We start from the raw sequence: 20,926 nt of genomic DNA on the forward strand, positions 1-20,926 counted from the left end.
ACAAAAATATAAACACAAAATATGGTATTGAAATTAAGTAAATATATTATATTAATTTTTTATATTTTATATTTTTATGAAATTTATATGATTTAAAAATGTTAAAAATATAAATTAAAATATGCTATAACTATAATATTAAATTTTAAATGGCGAATTTGTGAATCTTAATATTTTAATATTTCTTAAATTTAAACTCTATGTAGGTATAAATCATTTCCAAATAAAGACATTGTTTCTAAACCATATATAATATAAAAACGATAAGCTAACGTTGCACATTGCTTCCTGTCGTTGTATAACGACAAAGAGCTTCGTTTATTGTGTACATAACGATAACATACTGATAAACGGGAACAAATATAATTTTTTTTAAGTATATGGAGAACAATTCAAATCTCGTTGTAAAAACAGCACGCAAAAAAGGGGTGTAAAAAAGAGAAAAGTGTCTTATTACCAATTTTTCTAGGGCCGTACTCGGATGCAGAACAAAAGCCGTAAGATTCGCTTTAGGCAGTTTTAATTATTATTCACAGAAAAATAGAATGGAAACTCTTCTTTATTGGCTCGAAGAATTCCACATAGTATTGTTGTTTTTCATTTCCCATCGTTTTCGTCCCCCCCACCCCTCGACCCTTGGGGTCTGTTCACTGTTCTTTTAAACAGGATACTGCTTTCCTGTCGTCCATTGGCCGTCGGGGCTGTTTCTGGATTAAAGCATCCCCTTGTCCTGTCTAGCTATTATATAATATACCGCATATACATAATATATAATACACATAATGCATGGGTGTAGTGCATTTTCAATGGTTCCCAAACTGCCTTGCCAATGCTATTTTGCACATCACTTTTAATTTGTATTCCTTTTATTTTTTTTTGTTCATTTCGTAAATCGACAATCGACATCGAATTTCCTTTCTAATTTTTGGTTTCTCACTTATAAGCGTCTGTGTCATAATATTGATAATTGATAAGCACCTGCAACGGTCTCGAATTACCGAGGGTGAGGATCCGGTTTTATATTTCAATATATTATGCGCTTAAATAAATTATATTGTTATTACGGGAGACGGGAATATGTTTACAAATAGATCAATCCCGATTGTTTGTTATGAGTTATTACTTATGATCATAATATTATCTGATTTGTAATGCATTCGTGACATACATTTAATGTTTACAACATTTCACTGTTTTATGACTATAATAATATACTTATCCCGGCTATCCCTCAGATCGTGTCAACATTTTTTTTACCGATTAGAGGGCATGCATTTAAAGTGTTTTTGATCAGTAATCACGTATTGACATACCAATTTAAAATTGTACTCACGTATATTATCGGGTCGTTAGTCGGCCATCATGTCCGTCATATATCACAATCGACGCCAAAGTAACAATTATTTCCGATAAAATTGCCTGACAATAATTTGAATGAAACATAAGAAGAACTTTTTAATTTTTACACTATAGCTTTTCATTTGCTATTTTAATTTATTTTTCCTCTTTTACCTTTTTGAAAATTTATTTTTGCAGATAATATTTGTAATAATTTATAAAAAAATGACCAATTAGATATTTTTTTAATAATTTAAACAAATTGATTTAATATAAATTATTATATATATTGCCTGTTCTTCAATATGTGTATAATGTGTATTATAGGTAACTTATTTCAAGAGTATTTAACTTAGTGCTAAGTGACAGCGTATCCAGTGTCCATGACATGATATTATTCATTTCCCGTGTTATTGCGTGTAGATTTTGTATTTTAAAATATAATTCTTCTTTAAAAAATATTACTTTAAACGTCATGCAATGTATATAAATTTATTATGTACCTATTGTACCTACTATTAGGGTTCCATCGGCCTTACATTGTCCCCATATATACTATACTTATTAAGTATTCACATAAAAACAAGGAATGCATTGTATCAATAACGTTGTCTATTATATTATAATTTATGAGTATAATAGCAGAGAAAAAACTTGAATATACGTACATAATATTATACATATAAATATATTTATATTTATAGATAAGTAATCTCTTGAGAATCAATTTAGTTATTTGAATTATCATCAAAAATATTGAAGTATAAACCTTGCGATTGTCTCGAGCCTATTATATTTTCAATATTTATGCAGAAATAATGACCAAGTAAAATACGCGTTGATTAATAATAGGTACAAACATTTGAGTATCATCAAATTTAATATTTAAAATTAAATTGCAAGCATTATGATATGTTATACCTAAACAAACAAACCTATTTAAAAATTATATTATAAAAGATGTCTAGACTATGAATTACTTTTTAAGACCTTAAAAAAGTAAATCCAATATTCTAATAATAAAAATGATCATGCTATAAAATATTACACAGTAATATAACAAGTATTCCAACATGTTGTTATTTCTGATTATATATGTTTATAGTTTGTATTTCGGTTTATAATGTGTACGTTTATTGTGTGTTTTGGAGTGGTCGGTTCGGTCAATATATCTTCAGGGTTGTTTTTCTATTTAAGGGTATGTACAACCTCTTTCTGATGGGATTTTAGTATTTGTTCTTTGGTCCTTTTACATCCTCCAAGGCTATTTTGATATTCCCTACATTTCCCACGTGAACGTAACTTATGTATGTTTTTATTCAAACACAAATTATATATGTATAATGTATATAGACATATAGTATGATATTATAATATTATGTAATAATATACTGTTTTTAATTTTAATGTTAGATCGAAATTGTTAGTATGATAATAATTGATAATTATTTATAGGTACTACAGCTTATAGTTTGTAACGATGTCATAATATTAATAATGTGAATTTTTTTTTTATCTTTTAAAATATTAAACATTATTTATTTTGAACATAGATAATATTTAGTATTGAACTATATTATAGGTAATATATCTATGCAATATGCATATATTAAAATATACAATATTGATTATTTGGTAGTCTAGATTTTTCTTTTCTTTTAAAATGTTTTTACGTATTATAGTTAGTTACAGAAGATAAATAAGTAATAACTAATAAGTAACATTTTTTTTTCGCTGATCATAGTACAAATTATTTTTGATGGTCATATCACTTGATTATATTCATACTCATATTTCGCTTATGCCAAGTGATAAACACTTGCTGACGAGTGACGAGTATAAACTCCATATGGGATAATTAAATTGTTTATTTTTGAAAACTGATAAATAATGTTTTATGTGTATGTTTTCGTACACATAATTTACAAATTATTCTCACTTTTAAATTTGTGTGGTTGATGATAAATCGATAAAAATAATTCATCATAAAAATAAATATATTTGACATGGTATTCTACAGCTACGCCGAAATATTTTTATTCTTAACAAATTAAAATGATAATTTTACATTAACACTATATATACTTTTAATCTATTCTTGAGACGTATACATGATGATACGCTTTGGTCGTTAACTGTATATCTTAATATCATCATAAATATATATAGATCTTATACACCTGAAATTTAATTTTAACATATCAAGTTAATAATATCTTATCATCACAGTAATTTTTCCCTAGGTACATTATTTCTATAATTAATTTTGTATTCATTATTTTTAATTTTTATTAACTCTTACATACCATTTAAGAATAACTACAAAATATACTGACGAGATTATATAAAAAAATCCTTATAATATCAGGGAATCATCTTAAAATCCGTGTGACTCACAACGCCCACCATCAACGAGACATGTTTTTTCAAGCTCTGTTTAAGCTCCATTTAAATTCCGTCGGGTCCGCAGTCAAAATAAGCGAAGGAAAATAGAAAGAAACCAGTATAAACACGACCATAAACAACCCGGCGTTTATAATGGTAAGCGGACCGGTCGTTAAAAATGTGAATAAAAAAAAAGTAAAATAAAATACATACAACGCACCCAGTAGCAGTTACACAAAAAAACCTATAAAAAAAAAAAAAATAATAAAATAGAGAAACCAGTTTGGAAGAAAATTATTAGGATTTTGTTTGTTTCTTTTTCGTCTCCTTCCCTTAAATTAAACTAAATTGAAAAATCTGAATTTCTGAACTACTATAAGCATAAAATTATATCGACCACCATTCGTGTCATTTTAACTGAGGTATAATTGTCTTTAAAAATGTATGGGGATATTTTTTTTAGTAGGTTAAGTGGTCGGTCACGCAAACCTTCATCGTCCTTTCAGCTTTTTTTTTTTGATATAAAAATTATGTACAATGAATGTATATTAACTTCTGGCATGCAATCGAGTTTAGCTTGTTTATTTTATTACGTATTTGTCCACATTATTAGGCATTATATGTACATTAATTGGTATCATTATTTTCAAGTTGAATTATAGATTCTTTTCAGAAATTTAACAATTCAATTTTTATTGTTTAATTTGTATGTAATTTTAAAATGTGTATATTAATGATCAATAAATTGTTAGAAATTTGAAAGCCTTTGGTGATTAGTTATTTTTAACGCGTCCGAAAACCAAATACGTTTGTTATTAAAGTATATATAGTGTTTTATATAGGTGTGGATCCAGAAATACATTGAGGAGTTTAGAAGGGGGTGCATTATATCAATTAATTTTAATCGAGGAATTTTTATTAGTTTAAAAGTGATAATGTTAAGCATTTAAAAAATAAGGTAGATATATTAATTATAAGTTGAAAACAACACTTTGTGTAGGTATCGAACTATATTAAATTAAATAACATGAAAATAAAAATATTTATTTTCTGCTTTATATTTATCGGTTTAAAATTTTGGTTTTATAAATAAATAAGCTGTTAGCTTGTTATCTTTTTAGGATTACAGTGAATATAAATGGGTTTTGAACTATAGTTAAACTTAAAGCCTAAAGGTAATAATATTATCAAGGCATCTCATAAGTTTTTATTGATATGCCTTAAATAATAGTCTTACCTTTGAATTTGATGGTTAGGTAATCAATTCACGCTAATATTATAGCTGACATCACAACATTTGTTTGGCTAAATGCAGATGTGTTATGTTGTACGTTTTTGTAAGACGAAGATAATATTTGCAGATTTGACGTCTTTTTAAGTAGGTAAAAACTTAGTTCTGTTTATAAACAATAAAATATACCATTTGTGAAAAGTTGAGTAAAATCTTAGCGTTGTTTAAAAATTTAACTATTAAGCATTCTAAAATTATCTCAAATGATAACTTAAAATTTAAAAGACAAAACAGTTAAAAATAATTTAAAAACATGTAATAATGGTTTTTTTTTTTTTTGGGGGGGGGGGGGTTTAAAGTAGATTCTTGTCGGTCCCTTTGAGTCCACACCTATAGTTTTATATTAATATTTAAAAACATATGCAATTTTTCAATGTTTCGTTTTTAAAGTTAGAATAGGGCGAATAAATAACTAAAGAATATGTATTGATAAATCTTTTATACGTGTTTTTTCATTCTCGACACTCGCATATGGTTAGCTTGTCTTGTATAACGTAAGGTACCAAGAGAATATCGATCGTCATGTATTTTTATGACACGGTATTCAGTAGTTTGGTATTATATTACTATCCGTCTCATTGCGATGGATTGTTTTCTTAGTGATGAGGCAGTGGAATAGGTACATAGTTCAAGTTTATTTATTACATGTCTATGGGTAGAATACTCAAGGTGTGGCAATACAAATTTTTTGTACTGCATTATGGTATGTTATATATATATAGATATATAAATATCTTTAAGTCACGCAGTGTCGTCGAATTCAACAATTTTGACAAATACACTGTAAAACGCACAAAAAATACTCCCATACGAATATACCTGTTACGATTCTGAATTTTTTTAAAAACATTCTTGCAAATTTATAGTGTCATTAATATCCCACCACTCACACACACACACACACACACACACACACACAATACCGCGATAGTCGCAAATATCATGGTTTTTGATTGATATAAATATATAATATGTATAGAAGTTGATGTTTCGCGCGTGTGCTCTATGTTTAGACGTTTAGTGAGGAAAAAACACTCTGAGAGGGGGTTTGCATTATTTATTCGCTTCCCTGTCGGGCGTTTTCTCCACATAAAATATTCCGTTTGCACTGCAACCCGCGCGCGCACATATAGCAGCTGCGGTGTAACCGCCGCCTCAATACGTCACACATGGTAAGTGGCATGCTAAACAGGGTACTTCACCACGAACGGTTCTATATACTACAGAAAACAGACCGTAGGCGTCGCTCACTCGAAATTGGATGCGATGCGTGTGTATATTTTTATGCACGAAAATATTATTATTATACTATTTTGATTTTTTTCTCCGTCCTTTTAAAACCGGTACCATGTATACAATATCGGACGGTATTGTGTCCGTTTTTATTAACCATGAAATATTCTCACGTCTTTAAAAAAGCGAAAAAAAAATGATAAAATAATAAATAAATAAAATAGCAGACAATATATTATATTGTACTTATAGTTACTTACTTTTTTTCGTACGTCTCTTCGGTAAAATATAAACGTATATACTGTGCGTTCACGTATAATCGGTATACTATTGTATAATGTAGGTATGTATGGACGTAACGATGATGTATCTTAAATCCCTATTTGTAAATTGTTGTCGATTGATTAGTCAATTAATTTAAACAGTTATTATACTTTTGTATTCTCCTTGCGTTTATTTTCATATAATACTTTGTATTTCGTACCAGTTTTAAACCATTATATATTTTTATGTATGTGACACGAGGGTATATGTTTCAATTTGTAACGTACAAAACTATATTTATAATATTATGTGCTTTGTAAAATAGGGGAAAATACTGGATCAGACAATATCATTGTGTTCATACTCTGTCATACTGTGTCAAGTGTCAAAACAATATATAAGAGATTGGGGATTACAATATGAAATTGATTTATAATTTGTTGTCTTTGACGTATAAACACTTTTTAAACTAATAAAATAAAACGGAAATAAATTAGATTATAATGCATACATATTACATAATACATAGTATAATTATGATAATTTTAATTTTAACAACAAAAGTAGAAATAAATTATAAATATTGGTATTGCTAATATTTAGTTGTACCTATACAAAATTAATTTGAATTGTTTTTACGTAGATATTTGTAGAAAACGAATAGATTAGTTTCTAATTGTTTAAACATGTATATGTGGCATTAGTTTAACTTATTATTTTTTGAAACTCAACAAAATGTTGGGTTTTTTATAAACAAAGAAATAGAATAAAATAATTTTAATGAAAAATGTTATATTAATATTAATTATTTAATACAATTTAGTGATAAAAGTTATATACATTTATGTAATGTCTTGAAGATTTTTCTTGTACAATATTATTATAAATTATTATCCTTATACCTCAAATCTACACAAGGAGTCTTTACTCTTGACTATAAAAAAACAGCATCCTTTTCCGTTGTATGAACATGTGGTCGTTGCACCAGACTTTATAAATGTATAAATTTAGATTTTGAAAACATTCCAAATCGACAAACTGGCCAGATATACAACTTTTGAAAATATTAATATTAAAAAACTTAGTTATTTTCGCATCATCGTTTCCGTTGACCTATGTGAATAAACGTGTCCTCGTCAGATGCAATAATTTGTGTATAGTTCATTATGCAAGACAAAAATGGGTAAACTTAATTTAAATTGCATATCCTTTAATTTAGAATTAAATTGTATAGTTTTGAAATTATTTTATTTTAATTTTATAAAAATTCTATTGTAAAAATATTTTTTTATAGTTTTCCAAGAATGTTTTAATTTCCTTACCTAGTTTAAGTATTTTTTTTATAAAAATAATTGGGCTATAAACATATACTTTGTTGAAAATAATTTATATTTATTCATTCAATCACATAAATTGCAAACAATCATAAATTAATAAAGCACTAAAAATCGAAAAATATGATTTTTATAATTTAAAAAATATATGCACCTATTATTGGTGTACGAAATAAATACAATTTTCATAAACTGTTTAGTCAGTGTCAGAGTTGGTATAGTCTGTAGATTCGCCATTTGTATCTTGAACCAATGAAAATATATCAGTAGGCTTTACCATACGAAATGCCATCTCAAAATCATTTTTCTGCCAAGGGGTCATAGAATGTGCTAACGGGTCCACGTACAACAACATTTCGTAACGACTTAGATAATCTATATTGACATAATCAAGACAGAATACAAAAATATAATGTGTATTAACTATTAAAAAGGTTGTATTATAATTTAATAATTTAGGATATTGCAATTTTTAAATTTATCTTGTTTGTTATGTAATTGGGGCGTTATCTCACGAAATAATATATTTTAATTTAAAAAAATTGAGTTATTTTATAAGGAATTGTAAAAAAAATAGACTGTCAAATTTCAAATAACAAAGGTGTGTCAATGTCTATTGGCTATACTGTTCATAAAACTAACCATTACATATCACCCCAGTACCTCTGGTATCGATACATGACAATGGGAGATCAAGTTGTTTTCTTTTTTTAGATGACGATTTTGGTGTTTTTAATTTTTTCCGATATTTCCGTTTAGGTTTTTCTCCAGCTACACATCTTTTAGATTTGAAACATTGATAGAGACATTTGTCCCAAAACGATCTTAATGTTTCTCTTTCACCTAAATATACACATTTACTTGAGCCAGTTTCTTTGTTGTCTTCTGATACTTCCGATGAAGTGTCATTATCCGTGCAATTTGGCTGAGATTTATCAAATATTAATGGCAAAGGTTTTCGGTCTTTTCTAGAACTTCCTTTCTCTTCTGACGAATTGTCGCTGTCATCAGTATTTGTTTGAGACTTTTGGTCTTTAATAATAGAAATTGCTTCTGTTTCGTCTTTTACCTTTAAAAAAATATTGATACTAGTTTTAAATCGATTGTTCTGTGTAGTAGATTGTAGCTAATATACTCGTATAAGTACTAGAGTATAAACTATATACCTACATCAACTTTATTAAATATAAGCTTATCCAGATGATGGTTGACTTCTGTACTTGAAGCTGATGTACTTTGAAAATTTGACATTGATAATTGAATATTTGTTTTTTTCCTTTTTGACATTTTTGTTGGATCTTCTAAAAATGTATTAATCATAAAAAACTGTATTATACTTGTTTTAAATTTATGAAAATTATGTTTAATATTTACATTTTTAAATTGTAACTGTATTGTAATATGAAAATACAATACAATATAAATTAAGTGATTTTGCAGTATAAAAATATGTTTGATATAAATGTTTAAAAGTAGGTACTTATGTTAAAATTCACAGTTAAATTAACAAAGTTTATATTTTTTTGGTAAAAATAAATATAATTATTTACATAAATCTATTACATACATCTATATTTTATTAAATATGTTCATGTCACATATGAACGTATATAAAAATGAATATATATACATACATACATTGTACATATATAAAATATATTGATTTACCTTTGTTAATTATATTTTTCTTTTTTTCTTTTTTCCAGATATTTTTTTTAGTTGTGGAATGATTTATGTCCATTTTTTTTAAATTGAATAGCATCAATAGCATAAGTAAAATTTGTTATTTAAAATAAAGTGATGTTTAATATTTTATGTAACATTTAAATTAAATTAATATTTATATTAATAAATGTCTTCATATAAAAAAAAAAATTAATGGACATACGTGAACATTATTATATAATATCCTACATTATTAACTGATAAATAATTAGAATCGTCCGTATCTATGGATATAAATGCTAAACGTTTTTATAATTTTATTCCAAAGAGAATATTTATGATATTTTAAATGTATTTTTATGAACAAACGATTCGCGCGCTAATTCAAATCGTCTATCAAGCTTATTACCCCTTAAACTTGAAATGTTTTCATACTTTCATCAATTATCGATTTAGTTATTAAATAATATTTTTTCACATAGATTTAAACTGTAGTTTAGCGTCGTATTTGTTCATTGGACAAATTACCTACAATATATAAATAATTTAAAATAGTTTTAATAATATTTGATTTTATTACGAAAAAAAGACATTTGGTATATGTAGACATTTTAAGGGAAAATTGTTTTTCTATGTTTGTGAAATATCCTCTTAATTTCCTCTATTCATAGTTATTTAATATGAAAATAATAGTAATAATAATGACAATATTTTTTTTTCAGATGAGTTCCTATCTCGAATCTCAAAGGGATCCTTTAACCGTAAGTCCACATTTTTTTTATATTGCTTATTTAAAAACGGATATTTTCTCGTGCAAACTATTTTAATCTCTGTGTTTATTTTCTCCTGTATCCCTTGAGCAATCAGAAGAGGAATTGGTTGGTGGGGTATAGGGGAGCGGCTCGACGTCGCCCATCTTGAAATCGATGGTGTAAGCACAGCCGGGAGGAGGGCGAAAGGGGTTTTCCATTTTTGCGCACGCGCCCAACCCTTTGAAATTCCCAAAACCTAATCATCATACTGTTATATATCCTTTATTGCTACGACGGTCGTAATGACACTTTAGGATCAATAGTTGCCTTAATATTTATTTTTATGTATTTTTAATCGAAATGAGTTTATTTAACAGATGATATAAGTATTTAGAAAAAGCGTTGTAAAAATATAACAAAATATTTTTCACCAATGGTAACCGTGCTAAATATTTTTTACTAACGTTTTTCTCGTATGGTGCAGATTATATATAGTAAAGTTCAAGAATGATAAGTTATAGTGTGACAAAAGCAAACAAAAAGGGCGTTATTTTAAGGTAATTTCTGGGTATAAAACAAAGGAATGATGGAAGTTATGGCGGGGTTCTGGGGGAAGATACGTGGTGTGGTGTTGACGCAATTTCGCCACGAGATCAAAGGCCCCCACGTACTTTTTGTAGAAAAGGTCCCGGTGTTTCCAAGGGTGCAAATCAAATTTTCGCTTCAATTCCCTTGCGACCAGCCTCTTGATAAAATTCCAATGCCATTCCTCGGTCTCTTTTTTTTGTTAAAAATAAAAATAAATAGGAAAAAAGAATCAACAAAATGGGGGACCATTGAATATTAGCTTCAAATATCGTTCAATTTATGTTAAAATCTGAAGTCTGAAATGTATTTTATAAGTAATGCAATATCGCTGCTATATTCATAATTGAAATATGATATTATACATTATATATTTATTGTTGATCTACAAGTTTTTAACAAGTTGTATATAACATAATACAAATAAATCTGTATTTTTTGTATATATTTTTTAGATTTTGAATAGAGCGAGGGATGTATTAGTTTTATTACAATTTATTTTATTTTTGTTTGTGTGTGTGTTTTCAGAGGATTTCCTTCAAACTTAAAAATTAAGGAAGTAGAAAACGTTATCTTGGCTGTACTTTTATTTGAGGTCAACATGGATTTTTTTATTAATTGAGAAATACAAAAAAAAAGTTCACATAATAGGAATCTTTACGTGACATTTAGTTTTGGAATTAATCGATATTGTTTTTTTTTTGTTCTTCATTAAGGAATAACTATATAGAGACTTATAATGAAATATTTATACTATTATTTCCTCGATATGATATAATTTTCAAAATAATTTCTCACTCTTTTAGCTGGAATTTATTAAATTTAAAATTTTAATAATTAAAGATTGACAGTTTAAACAAGGTTTCTCGTAACCTTTTTTCACATAGAAATTCAAAGTTATTATAAATACATAGTTCCAATTTTTTTTACAAGCATTTGAAGTTCAGTTGACAAACTTGGATAAAATACATTATACATTTGTGTGTAAAATAATTAATATTTTTAAAATAATACATTCATTTTTGTTATTGGTTTTTATTTTTGGTAAAATATATTAAAAATATGCTGCATTCAAAGTTATTAATTAATTTGATTTTTTTTCTAAATATTTATTAATTAAACATAATAAATCATCTAAATTATGTATTTCTTCTTTGATCAAAGGTTCTTACTTAAAACTATGTGTAGGTACTTAAGAATTTGGGTAATAATCCACTTTGTTATTTTTATTCATTTATTACAGATAAAATAATCTAAAAATCGCTTCATTATACACATTCTATACACCGTTGATTTTAAATAAATTTTATTTTTATTTATAATGAAAACAATTTAGGTATAGTTTTGTTTTTTTGACATATATTTTTTTCTTTTTTAATTAACTATAACCGACTATAACCTGCACATGAGAACATGATGAAGTCCAGTTGCAAATGTCACGTACCTTAAATTTCAAAGAGACCTTTGTTCAAAAGCTATGAGCAGAAAGGGGGTGACATAAAGGACAAATTGCCGTTGTCAACCCTTTATGTATGTTTCAGTCCTCTCTACATACCTCCCTCGGACACCACGCGCTATTTAAACCAAACAATCGGTCCCCATCAGATTAAAATCTATTAATGCTCAGAGAGGACATTCTAGTTTAATCTAATGATTTTTTTTTAACATGTATACGATGAAGTACCAATGACAATAAAGGGTAGCCGATGAGCAAATATTGGTACTAAATTCCATGTACACCGTATAGTTTCGATTACTACCACCGGTCCCGAATTAGTTACAGACGAGATAATAAGGTGAATGGGAATCAAGGGAAGAGAATAAATATGAAAAGCAAATATGAATTTGCGATTAGGGTAGACACACGATGGATATATAATGTGGAGCTTCGGATTTATCTCTAGCATTTTTAGTTTTATACGTGGAAATTAAACTGAATATCAACCTTAACTGTCAATATATAATGTAGTGTCATATAGACATTAGAATTTTCAACTTTTATAGCAAACATTTTTTTTTTATATTTTATTGGTACGCGGTAGTTAAAAATAATTTGAAATTTATATTTTATACTTTATTATAATATAATATTTGTTTTTTGAGAAATGTATTTAGACAAATAGCGCTCATAATATGTTGTATAATAGTTTGTATAATTTAGTTTAATAATTCAATACGTTTCGTATTTATTATCCTATTTATATAAAATTTTTATGATAACGAAATATATAAATAATTTCTTGTTATAAGTTTTCTAAACATCAATGTTTTAATATTTATAGTCTTTATTTAATCTGTGCATCACATTTTATAGATTTCTTAATTTTTCAAAATAACTTAATTTATAAATCTACCTATACAAGTTAAAACCAAAAAAAATAATAATGTTTATTTAGGTATCAGCTTAATCCTGGACTTTTTTTACTACAAGTCAAACGATAATTTATACTTGCATGTAATTCTAATAGTACAAGTTAACCCACCACGGTCAAATTACAAACCAATTGGTACAATCATAATAAATCTATTAACCAACCCTTTTTCAATACCCCCATGCGGCCGATCATAATCCATATTTCACGGCCTGCTGGGCTTGTAAACCACTTACAGTGGTCATTCCCTTTTATATGTTTGCACTACACGATCATGTACAACCCGCACTTGACTTTTTTTCGTAGCCCTTTTTGATGGATTTTCCCCTATTTATATATACATAGTGTATATTTTTTATTTCGATGTAGTTCGGAAACATTGGGAAATGCCTGAGACGAAGAAACTGGGCCGTAGAGGCGAGTAACAGGATTAAGGGAGACATCAAAGGGATGAAAATTGCACTCGTCAGTCTCCCAGTCCTAACTATATGCACGTCATTAACATACAAATGCCCAGGGGAGGGATAGTCATCATATTCGGTCCACTTGTCTTGTAACCAATCAACCCTATCCCATTACATCCCCCTGATGACAGTCCCAGTGATCAAGAAGGATGAGCTCTTCCTATGGCACTAAATTATTATCGAAAATATATGCGCATGCAGTCCATATTATATTTGCACGAGTTGTGTAGTTAGAATAAAACAGTAACTATTTTATGTAAAAAATAATTTTGGAATAATTAGATTAAAATTAACTTTAAACTCATATTATAAACTAGAGTTAAAATTAATAATTTAAATAGCATTATATTGTTATTTATTCACTATAGAGTATAATTATACATTATAAATTTTGGTCATAATGACGCAATAATGTATTAAGCACAATTTACGAGAAACTATGAATATTTTACACAGCCACCATTTTTCCTATATTTTTTTTTATATCCAGTTATTAGTATTAATACTATAAGTTTTCCTTTTGTGTTTGAAGATGAAAAGAAATCGTTGGGGATTTATACTTTATTATTATTATTCAGCCATTCACCCTCTGTGCATTAGTAAAATGGGAAAACGATTGTAAAATAAACAAGGAAATTTACCCATAGAATCCTATTTTCCGTAAATATACGATTTTAAAAAGTCTCTCAACGATTATTATTTATTTTAATTAAACTATAACTAAAATAATAAATTATTAAAATAAATAGCATAATTAGTATAAAAACAGTGTATAAACAATATGTAATCATAATATAACTTATATTTCAAAATTTTAAATACAGTGTACTCGTATTTTTATTGTATTTTGTATACATTAAAAAATGTATTATAATATTTAAAAAATAATCTCATTGTTAAATTACTATTTATTTATTATTAACTTATTAAAATTAATATAGTTAAGGTTTTTTTTTATAACATAACTTTTTTCATTAATGAACTATTAAGTTTTAAACGTACACAATACATCCTCATATGTCATTTACTAAAAAAAAAAATGTTTAAATATTTCATAAAGAGTAATATATGTTTTTACATAGTTTAAGAATATCGGGGAAATATAAGAGTAACTGATTATTGCATAAAAAAAAGTAATAATAGTAAAAATGGAATGAATAAAGAGAAAATTTAAATTCCAGACATTCGGTAGCCCTTTGCGTTCTTGCCAAAAGGCTAAAATACCCGTTCGACTATTATTTTACATACCTAAAAAAGTTGAAGTCTTTGAACCGTATACGACAGCGGGTTCTTATGAAAAAAAGTATCCCACGTTTTTTTCCAAAGGGTCTTTTTTCTTATGGATACCGGACACTTTAATTTCCGTCTCTATGAAAAAAAATCTGCTCATGCAAAAAAAAAAAGAGGCACGCGGCTTTTCTTATATAATAACACAACCAATCATTCTTGTTGTTTATTCATTATACAATTCGAAAAATTATATAATGATCCTGTGCATTTTCGTCCTCGTGAGTGTAGTTGAGTGACCCTGTGACGACGTCCAATTAAATATTAAAAAAAATATGTTAGTGAATAAGTCAAGTACTATTGAAAGGTATAATAATTAAAATGTTATTCTACTAGATATTCAAGTATTGGAGGGACAAAATATTTTAATATATGCACAATTTGTAAAAATACTGTAACTTATTGAATATTTACATTCTTCAAGTTTTTGCTGGTATTGTTAATTTAAATATTTTATGTATAATTTTTAGGAAGCATCAAATATTAAATAGAAAATTCACTTATACATTTTAATATCATAAACCTATTCAATATTGCGTTATTTAATTATTTATGTATTATTTAATATATTTAAATATTGTCGACATTCTCAAAAAGCTTAGTTTATGTTTCAAAAGTTTCAATATGTTTATTTCATTATTATTTTTTTTTTATATGTATAATAAATAATTTTAAAAAGTATTAAATGTTATTTTTAAATAGAAATGTCATATTTATTTAATAATATGTATACATTTATGCATTTTAATTAGTTAATAATTACACAATATTATATTAAGATAAGTAATGGTCATTTTCTATCATCGTAAATAATTCTGCGACTTGATACAACCAATATAAAATAATATTATTATTAGGTTACAATTTATTACAATAATAATATATACATCTTTGCAATACTACTATCGGACTGTTGTGCCCAGTCTAAAATTCAAATGGGCAATTCATATTAATACAGATTATTATGATATATTCTATAAAATATACTTTGAATTTTCGTAACTTTTTTACAAACTATTGTCTAAAATATGACAATTAATCTTCTTATAATGAGCTATATGGAGTTTTACTTTTTTATTTAAGAGCCACATTTTTACGATAATATGTAAACTTACATTAAAATATGTATTTTACTTCGATGTTTTTATTCTACTACGTCTATATTAGTATATTATTTAAAATATTGCCACCTATTGTTGTCAATGTTGTCATTATTTTATTTTTTGTATTGTACCTACTTTTATCTAGTAAAATACTATTTAATTTTTCTGTAGGTAAATTTTATATTTTCAAAGTTGATTGACAGTTTAATTTTTATCACAGAGTATGTCACAGCCCAGATTTATTCCGAGTTTTGACAATGCACTTAACCGTGGCATTACTTGCACAAATGATAAGAATCATCGTACATATGGGCTTTATATATTACAACTGCACCCTCATATTATCCAACCCTCTCTATTATGGAGCTTTCCGTTAAGATATTCATCGGTCCACATTGTTCCCGGAAACCTTTCACTGATCTGCAATCAGATCCTGATTGAAAAAGCGTGTGGGCGTGGTCCAACGGTTTTAAAAAATATGAATGTTATTGAGAAATTGTTTAGTATGGCTTGTTTTTGTACCCACGTATTATTTTTGGGGGGTTATTATTTTTTTTAAATTTTTTTTTTTTTTAAATGCACAAAAGGACCATAAATACGTTGTCACAGGGATTTTGGCATGTCCCCATTTACGTGTCTATTATTTAAGGATTAGTTGGGTAGATAATGGTAATGTTATTCTATGCATGGCGAGGACTTTGGTGTAAATCCTCGCAGCAGGGCCACTTCTGCCGCAGGGAGTCCTAATGTTATTCTAATGAGCGATGCTATGTAAAATATACACAAATTGGTATTACAATTTATGATGAATATGTGGTTGAATAAAATAGTTTTAGTTCATTATATAATTATATTCATAACTCCCACGCTGCATAATATTATTCACTAGTAAAATAGCATTTAATTTTTTTCCTAAAAATATATGGGTATGAGAAGTAATAAAATGTACACATGGCCTAATACAAGAATATCACTGAAACTGACAGGAAGTGAAAAAAAATTAATATTGATACAATATTTATTAAACCGGTGTAATATAATATATGAACGTAAAATACCGTTCCCTTATTATGTCGTGTGCTCATTCATATTAAGGTACGCGTGCCATCCAAGATATAACAATTATAAAATTTGATAGGGGACGATGACAAGATAAAAGGGACTTACAATTGTATTTAAAAAAAGCCCCTCAATATGTTTCACTAAATCCTCACTAGTGTGTGTATACAATGACAACATTTTTCAAATTAATATATAATGTATGTTGTTCAGGCGAGTGACTACTGAACAAAATTATGTCGTTATAATTAAAATCAGAGTTTAGTTACACTTAATAAAGTTGAATGTTTAATTATTGTTTATGGTTTATAAGATTATTAAGATTCGTCATGAGTTAAATATATAAGATAATTATAAGCTATTCTAATATCCAATAAAATAAAATATATGTAATACAACGTTACAATCAAAATATATTATAGAATAATAATAATTTTACGTTAACATTTTTTTAACTACGTAAATATTAATTTTGCTCTATAATAAATAATAATAATAATAATAAATCATTTAAAGAAACTCCTTAATAATTATTATTTTAATTTTAACGAGTTCTTTGTTGATAATCAAATTGTTTCAATAGTAATGAAAGTACGAAGTACGCAGTAATAAACCTCGTTTTTTCAAACTTCACTAATATCGTATTTCATTTATTTATTTATTTTAATAAGGAAATTGGCATTTGTATGTGGTGTGAAACTGTGAATTCCGAATTGACCAACTTGGCGTGAGACCGAAAAATATATCCGGAAGTTATCGAGCTTAGGGTCCTAAACTCGATTATGTTGGAATTGACTTTATGAAATTTATATTGATTAAGTTATAGAATTACATACGTCATTCGATTATTTTGGTAAATGTTATTGTATTTGAAACCCCACTTACAAAGTATATAAAGATTGCTGTACACGTTATTATTTTATTTCATACGAATAAAATTATACATCTAGATTATTTATTTAGGAAAATGTAAACCACGTTTCCTTCTGATATATTATTTTATAAAACATAACGGAATATTTAAAAAAATAGCTCTTTGAAGTTTAAAAAATAATCGTTATTAAAAGCGAATCAAATATGCCTTTGAGTCAAAGAGCTCTTTGTAACGGGGTAAAGTGCATTTATCTGTTGGGGCGGAGGCATTGCAACATCAAAGAGACATACATCAAAGGTCCTGCTCTCCTACCATAATATATATAATGTGGTGTCGACTGTGGAGTTCTCTGTCAAAGTTGCTTTGTTCTTTGGCCTTTCCAAAAGCTATCTCCGTTGTTGGTCTTTGATGTCCGTCCATCTCCTTTTACTTATATATTTGGAGTGAGCCAGCCCGCCAGTTTCAGTCGCGTCACAGTCGTCGTTCGTGCGATATGTCCGCCGCTAGGAAGTAACCGATGATGAAGATGAAAACTAGAAGGAAAGTCCTTATAAAAAAATCAGTCAAAGTTCGAATTGCTAGCGAAGCTGATATTATTAAGAAACTGGAAATTTGGTACACGCGATGGACAAAAAGTATTGGGCGACCTCTTACTCCATTAAACCTGAAGAAAAAGACCATAATGCTATTGAAAACGCTCAAAGTGTCTGCAGACATCATATCTATAATCACACTAGATTGGATTAAAAAGTTTATGAAGAATCGAGGTAACTTGGAAGGATACAATGATGACGAGATCTATGCTGGACTATTGATCCCTTTTGATGTCAATGGTATTCCTGATGTCACATTAGACACCACTGTGAATCCAGACCGAAAAGTGTGGCTTCTGATGGCTGGTAACAAAAGTGGAAGACACAGAACCAGAGTATTAGTTATAGGTAAGAGATGGAGACCTCCTTGTATGGAAACTGTGAATATGTTGGGGCAACCTGTTATATACGCAGGGGGTGGTGATGGTTTTCCTACACAAGATTTATTTAAATGGTGGTTTGAGACAGAATTTTGTCCAGCTGCTCTGTCTATCAATTCAAAAGCTGTGTTGGTTATGGATAAAGCATCTTTTATTCCAGAGAAGTGTGAATGTAACGGAGTGTCATTACAAAATCACGACGGAGATTCAATTTCTAAATCTACATTGTTTGTTGAATTTAAAGCTACATACACAGCTCTACTTCTTACTCAGGCGTCTTTAGATCAACAATCCGAACGATCAATACAAAGATTTTTAGGAAAATACACATTAAAAGACGCATTTATTTTATTACATAGAGCTTGGTTACAAGTCACCACAGAATCGTTTTCAACTTGTTGGAAAAATTGTACATATACATCAGCACTGAATGGTATTATTTTGGGAGTGCAGTGGTTAGCTCATGATCTTGGACTGGAAGTATCAGACGACGATATGCTGGTTTGGATTTTATCTAACCCCGCGGAATTCACTGAGCCGGAAAATTTATCTACAGATTCCGAGGACATTGAAATTCCACCTTCTGCTACACAAACTGTGGATTATCTAAAAAAGGCGTTATTATGGGTCGAGACTCAGCCACTTGAACCGTCGTTTGTTATTGCGATAAGGGACTTAATAACTTATGCTAAACAGGCACGTATTGTATGCGCTATCTCTACATCTTACAATTTCAAAACGAGCAAAAAATATATTTTCAAACGATGCTGGCACGTAAAATGGTTTATTATTTTTTACATTAAAATATAAATCAAACTTTTTTTATAAAAATATATCGTTTTTGGTTGAAAGATTTATCTGTTTAATACTTTTATACAATTTTATTAAGTTAATTTTTTTTTAAATCTTATTATGTTACAGGCAAGCAAGATCGGTTTAGGACCAGCCCATCCGTTCTTTTGCCACAACGGCGAGCAGCTGGGTACCCAACCACCACCCGCCCATATGGGCATACCTCCTTACCAACTTGACAAAGCACCCGGTGAGTACATTTTTTTTATAATATCGATTTTTATTCTCACCCTTTAAAGCTAAAGAACCCCTAAATATGAGTGCATGTAGACATTGACGAAGCCAATCCTTTAAAAAGGCCTGCGGTGAAAACAATACCGTTATGCCATGATAATTACGGTGACACAAAAAAGGGGTTTAAAAAAAAGTCCTCGACTTTTTAACAATTATTTTGCTCGCCCCTATGGCTATGCATAACGAACCTCCTGGTCAAATTTTAATCGGTCTCTCATTTGTACGGTTTATATATTTTAATTGAAGTAAAGTTCTGCGTAAAAGTATACTACTTTTTTCTCGTATATAAGCCTAAGTATGCGTCTAAGAGTGTGAAAAGTTCGAGTGTGTCGAGTTCAACATCATAGTACTCTCGACCTAATTTTTCTGCATATTTTACGTAATTTATATCATTTTTAACTATATATACATATGTATACGTATATGTTCGCATTATATATGTATAATAATATATACATTATATATATATTTTTATATATACTATTAAATATAAAATAAAACTAATACGATTAATATAACTTATAAAATTTGTTCATAATGTAAATTATACAATTACAAGTGTATATTTATAATTAAGCCACTGTCTGTTTAATTCAAATAAATACCTAGGTAAATAAATATTCATCAAAACTATACAGCGTATAATAGTATATGTTATTTAAATTAAATAACATCATAAAATACTGTATTTAACTAAAAATATTTAATACTATTTTCACCATAACATTATTATTTATTACAGATTAAAAAATATATATAAACAGTTATTATTTATGAATATCATATAAATTATAATAAATATGATGTATTATATAAAACTTTGTAGAAGGTTTTATTGTTAATGTTAACATTACCAATGTA

The 20,926-nt window shown here is 27.7% G+C and overlaps 1 protein-coding gene across 1 annotated transcript in view; it reads left to right on the top strand.

Annotated features, from left to right (window-relative positions):
- The window catches only part of LOC132930656 (protein pangolin, isoforms A/H/I/S), a 54,715-nt gene that overhangs the window by 16,568 nt on the left and 17,221 nt on the right, over positions 1 to 20,926 (top strand). The window contains 2 exon segments of the mRNA XM_060996638.1: positions 10,233 to 10,271; positions 19,901 to 20,021. Of these exon segments, the coding sequence (XP_060852621.1) occupies positions 10,233 to 10,271; positions 19,901 to 20,021 (160 nt within the window).

Source organism: Rhopalosiphum padi, chromosome 4, assembly GCF_020882245.1.
Source record: "Rhopalosiphum padi isolate XX-2018 chromosome 4, ASM2088224v1, whole genome shotgun sequence".
Taxonomy (NCBI): Eukaryota; Metazoa; Arthropoda; class Insecta; order Hemiptera; family Aphididae; genus Rhopalosiphum; species Rhopalosiphum padi.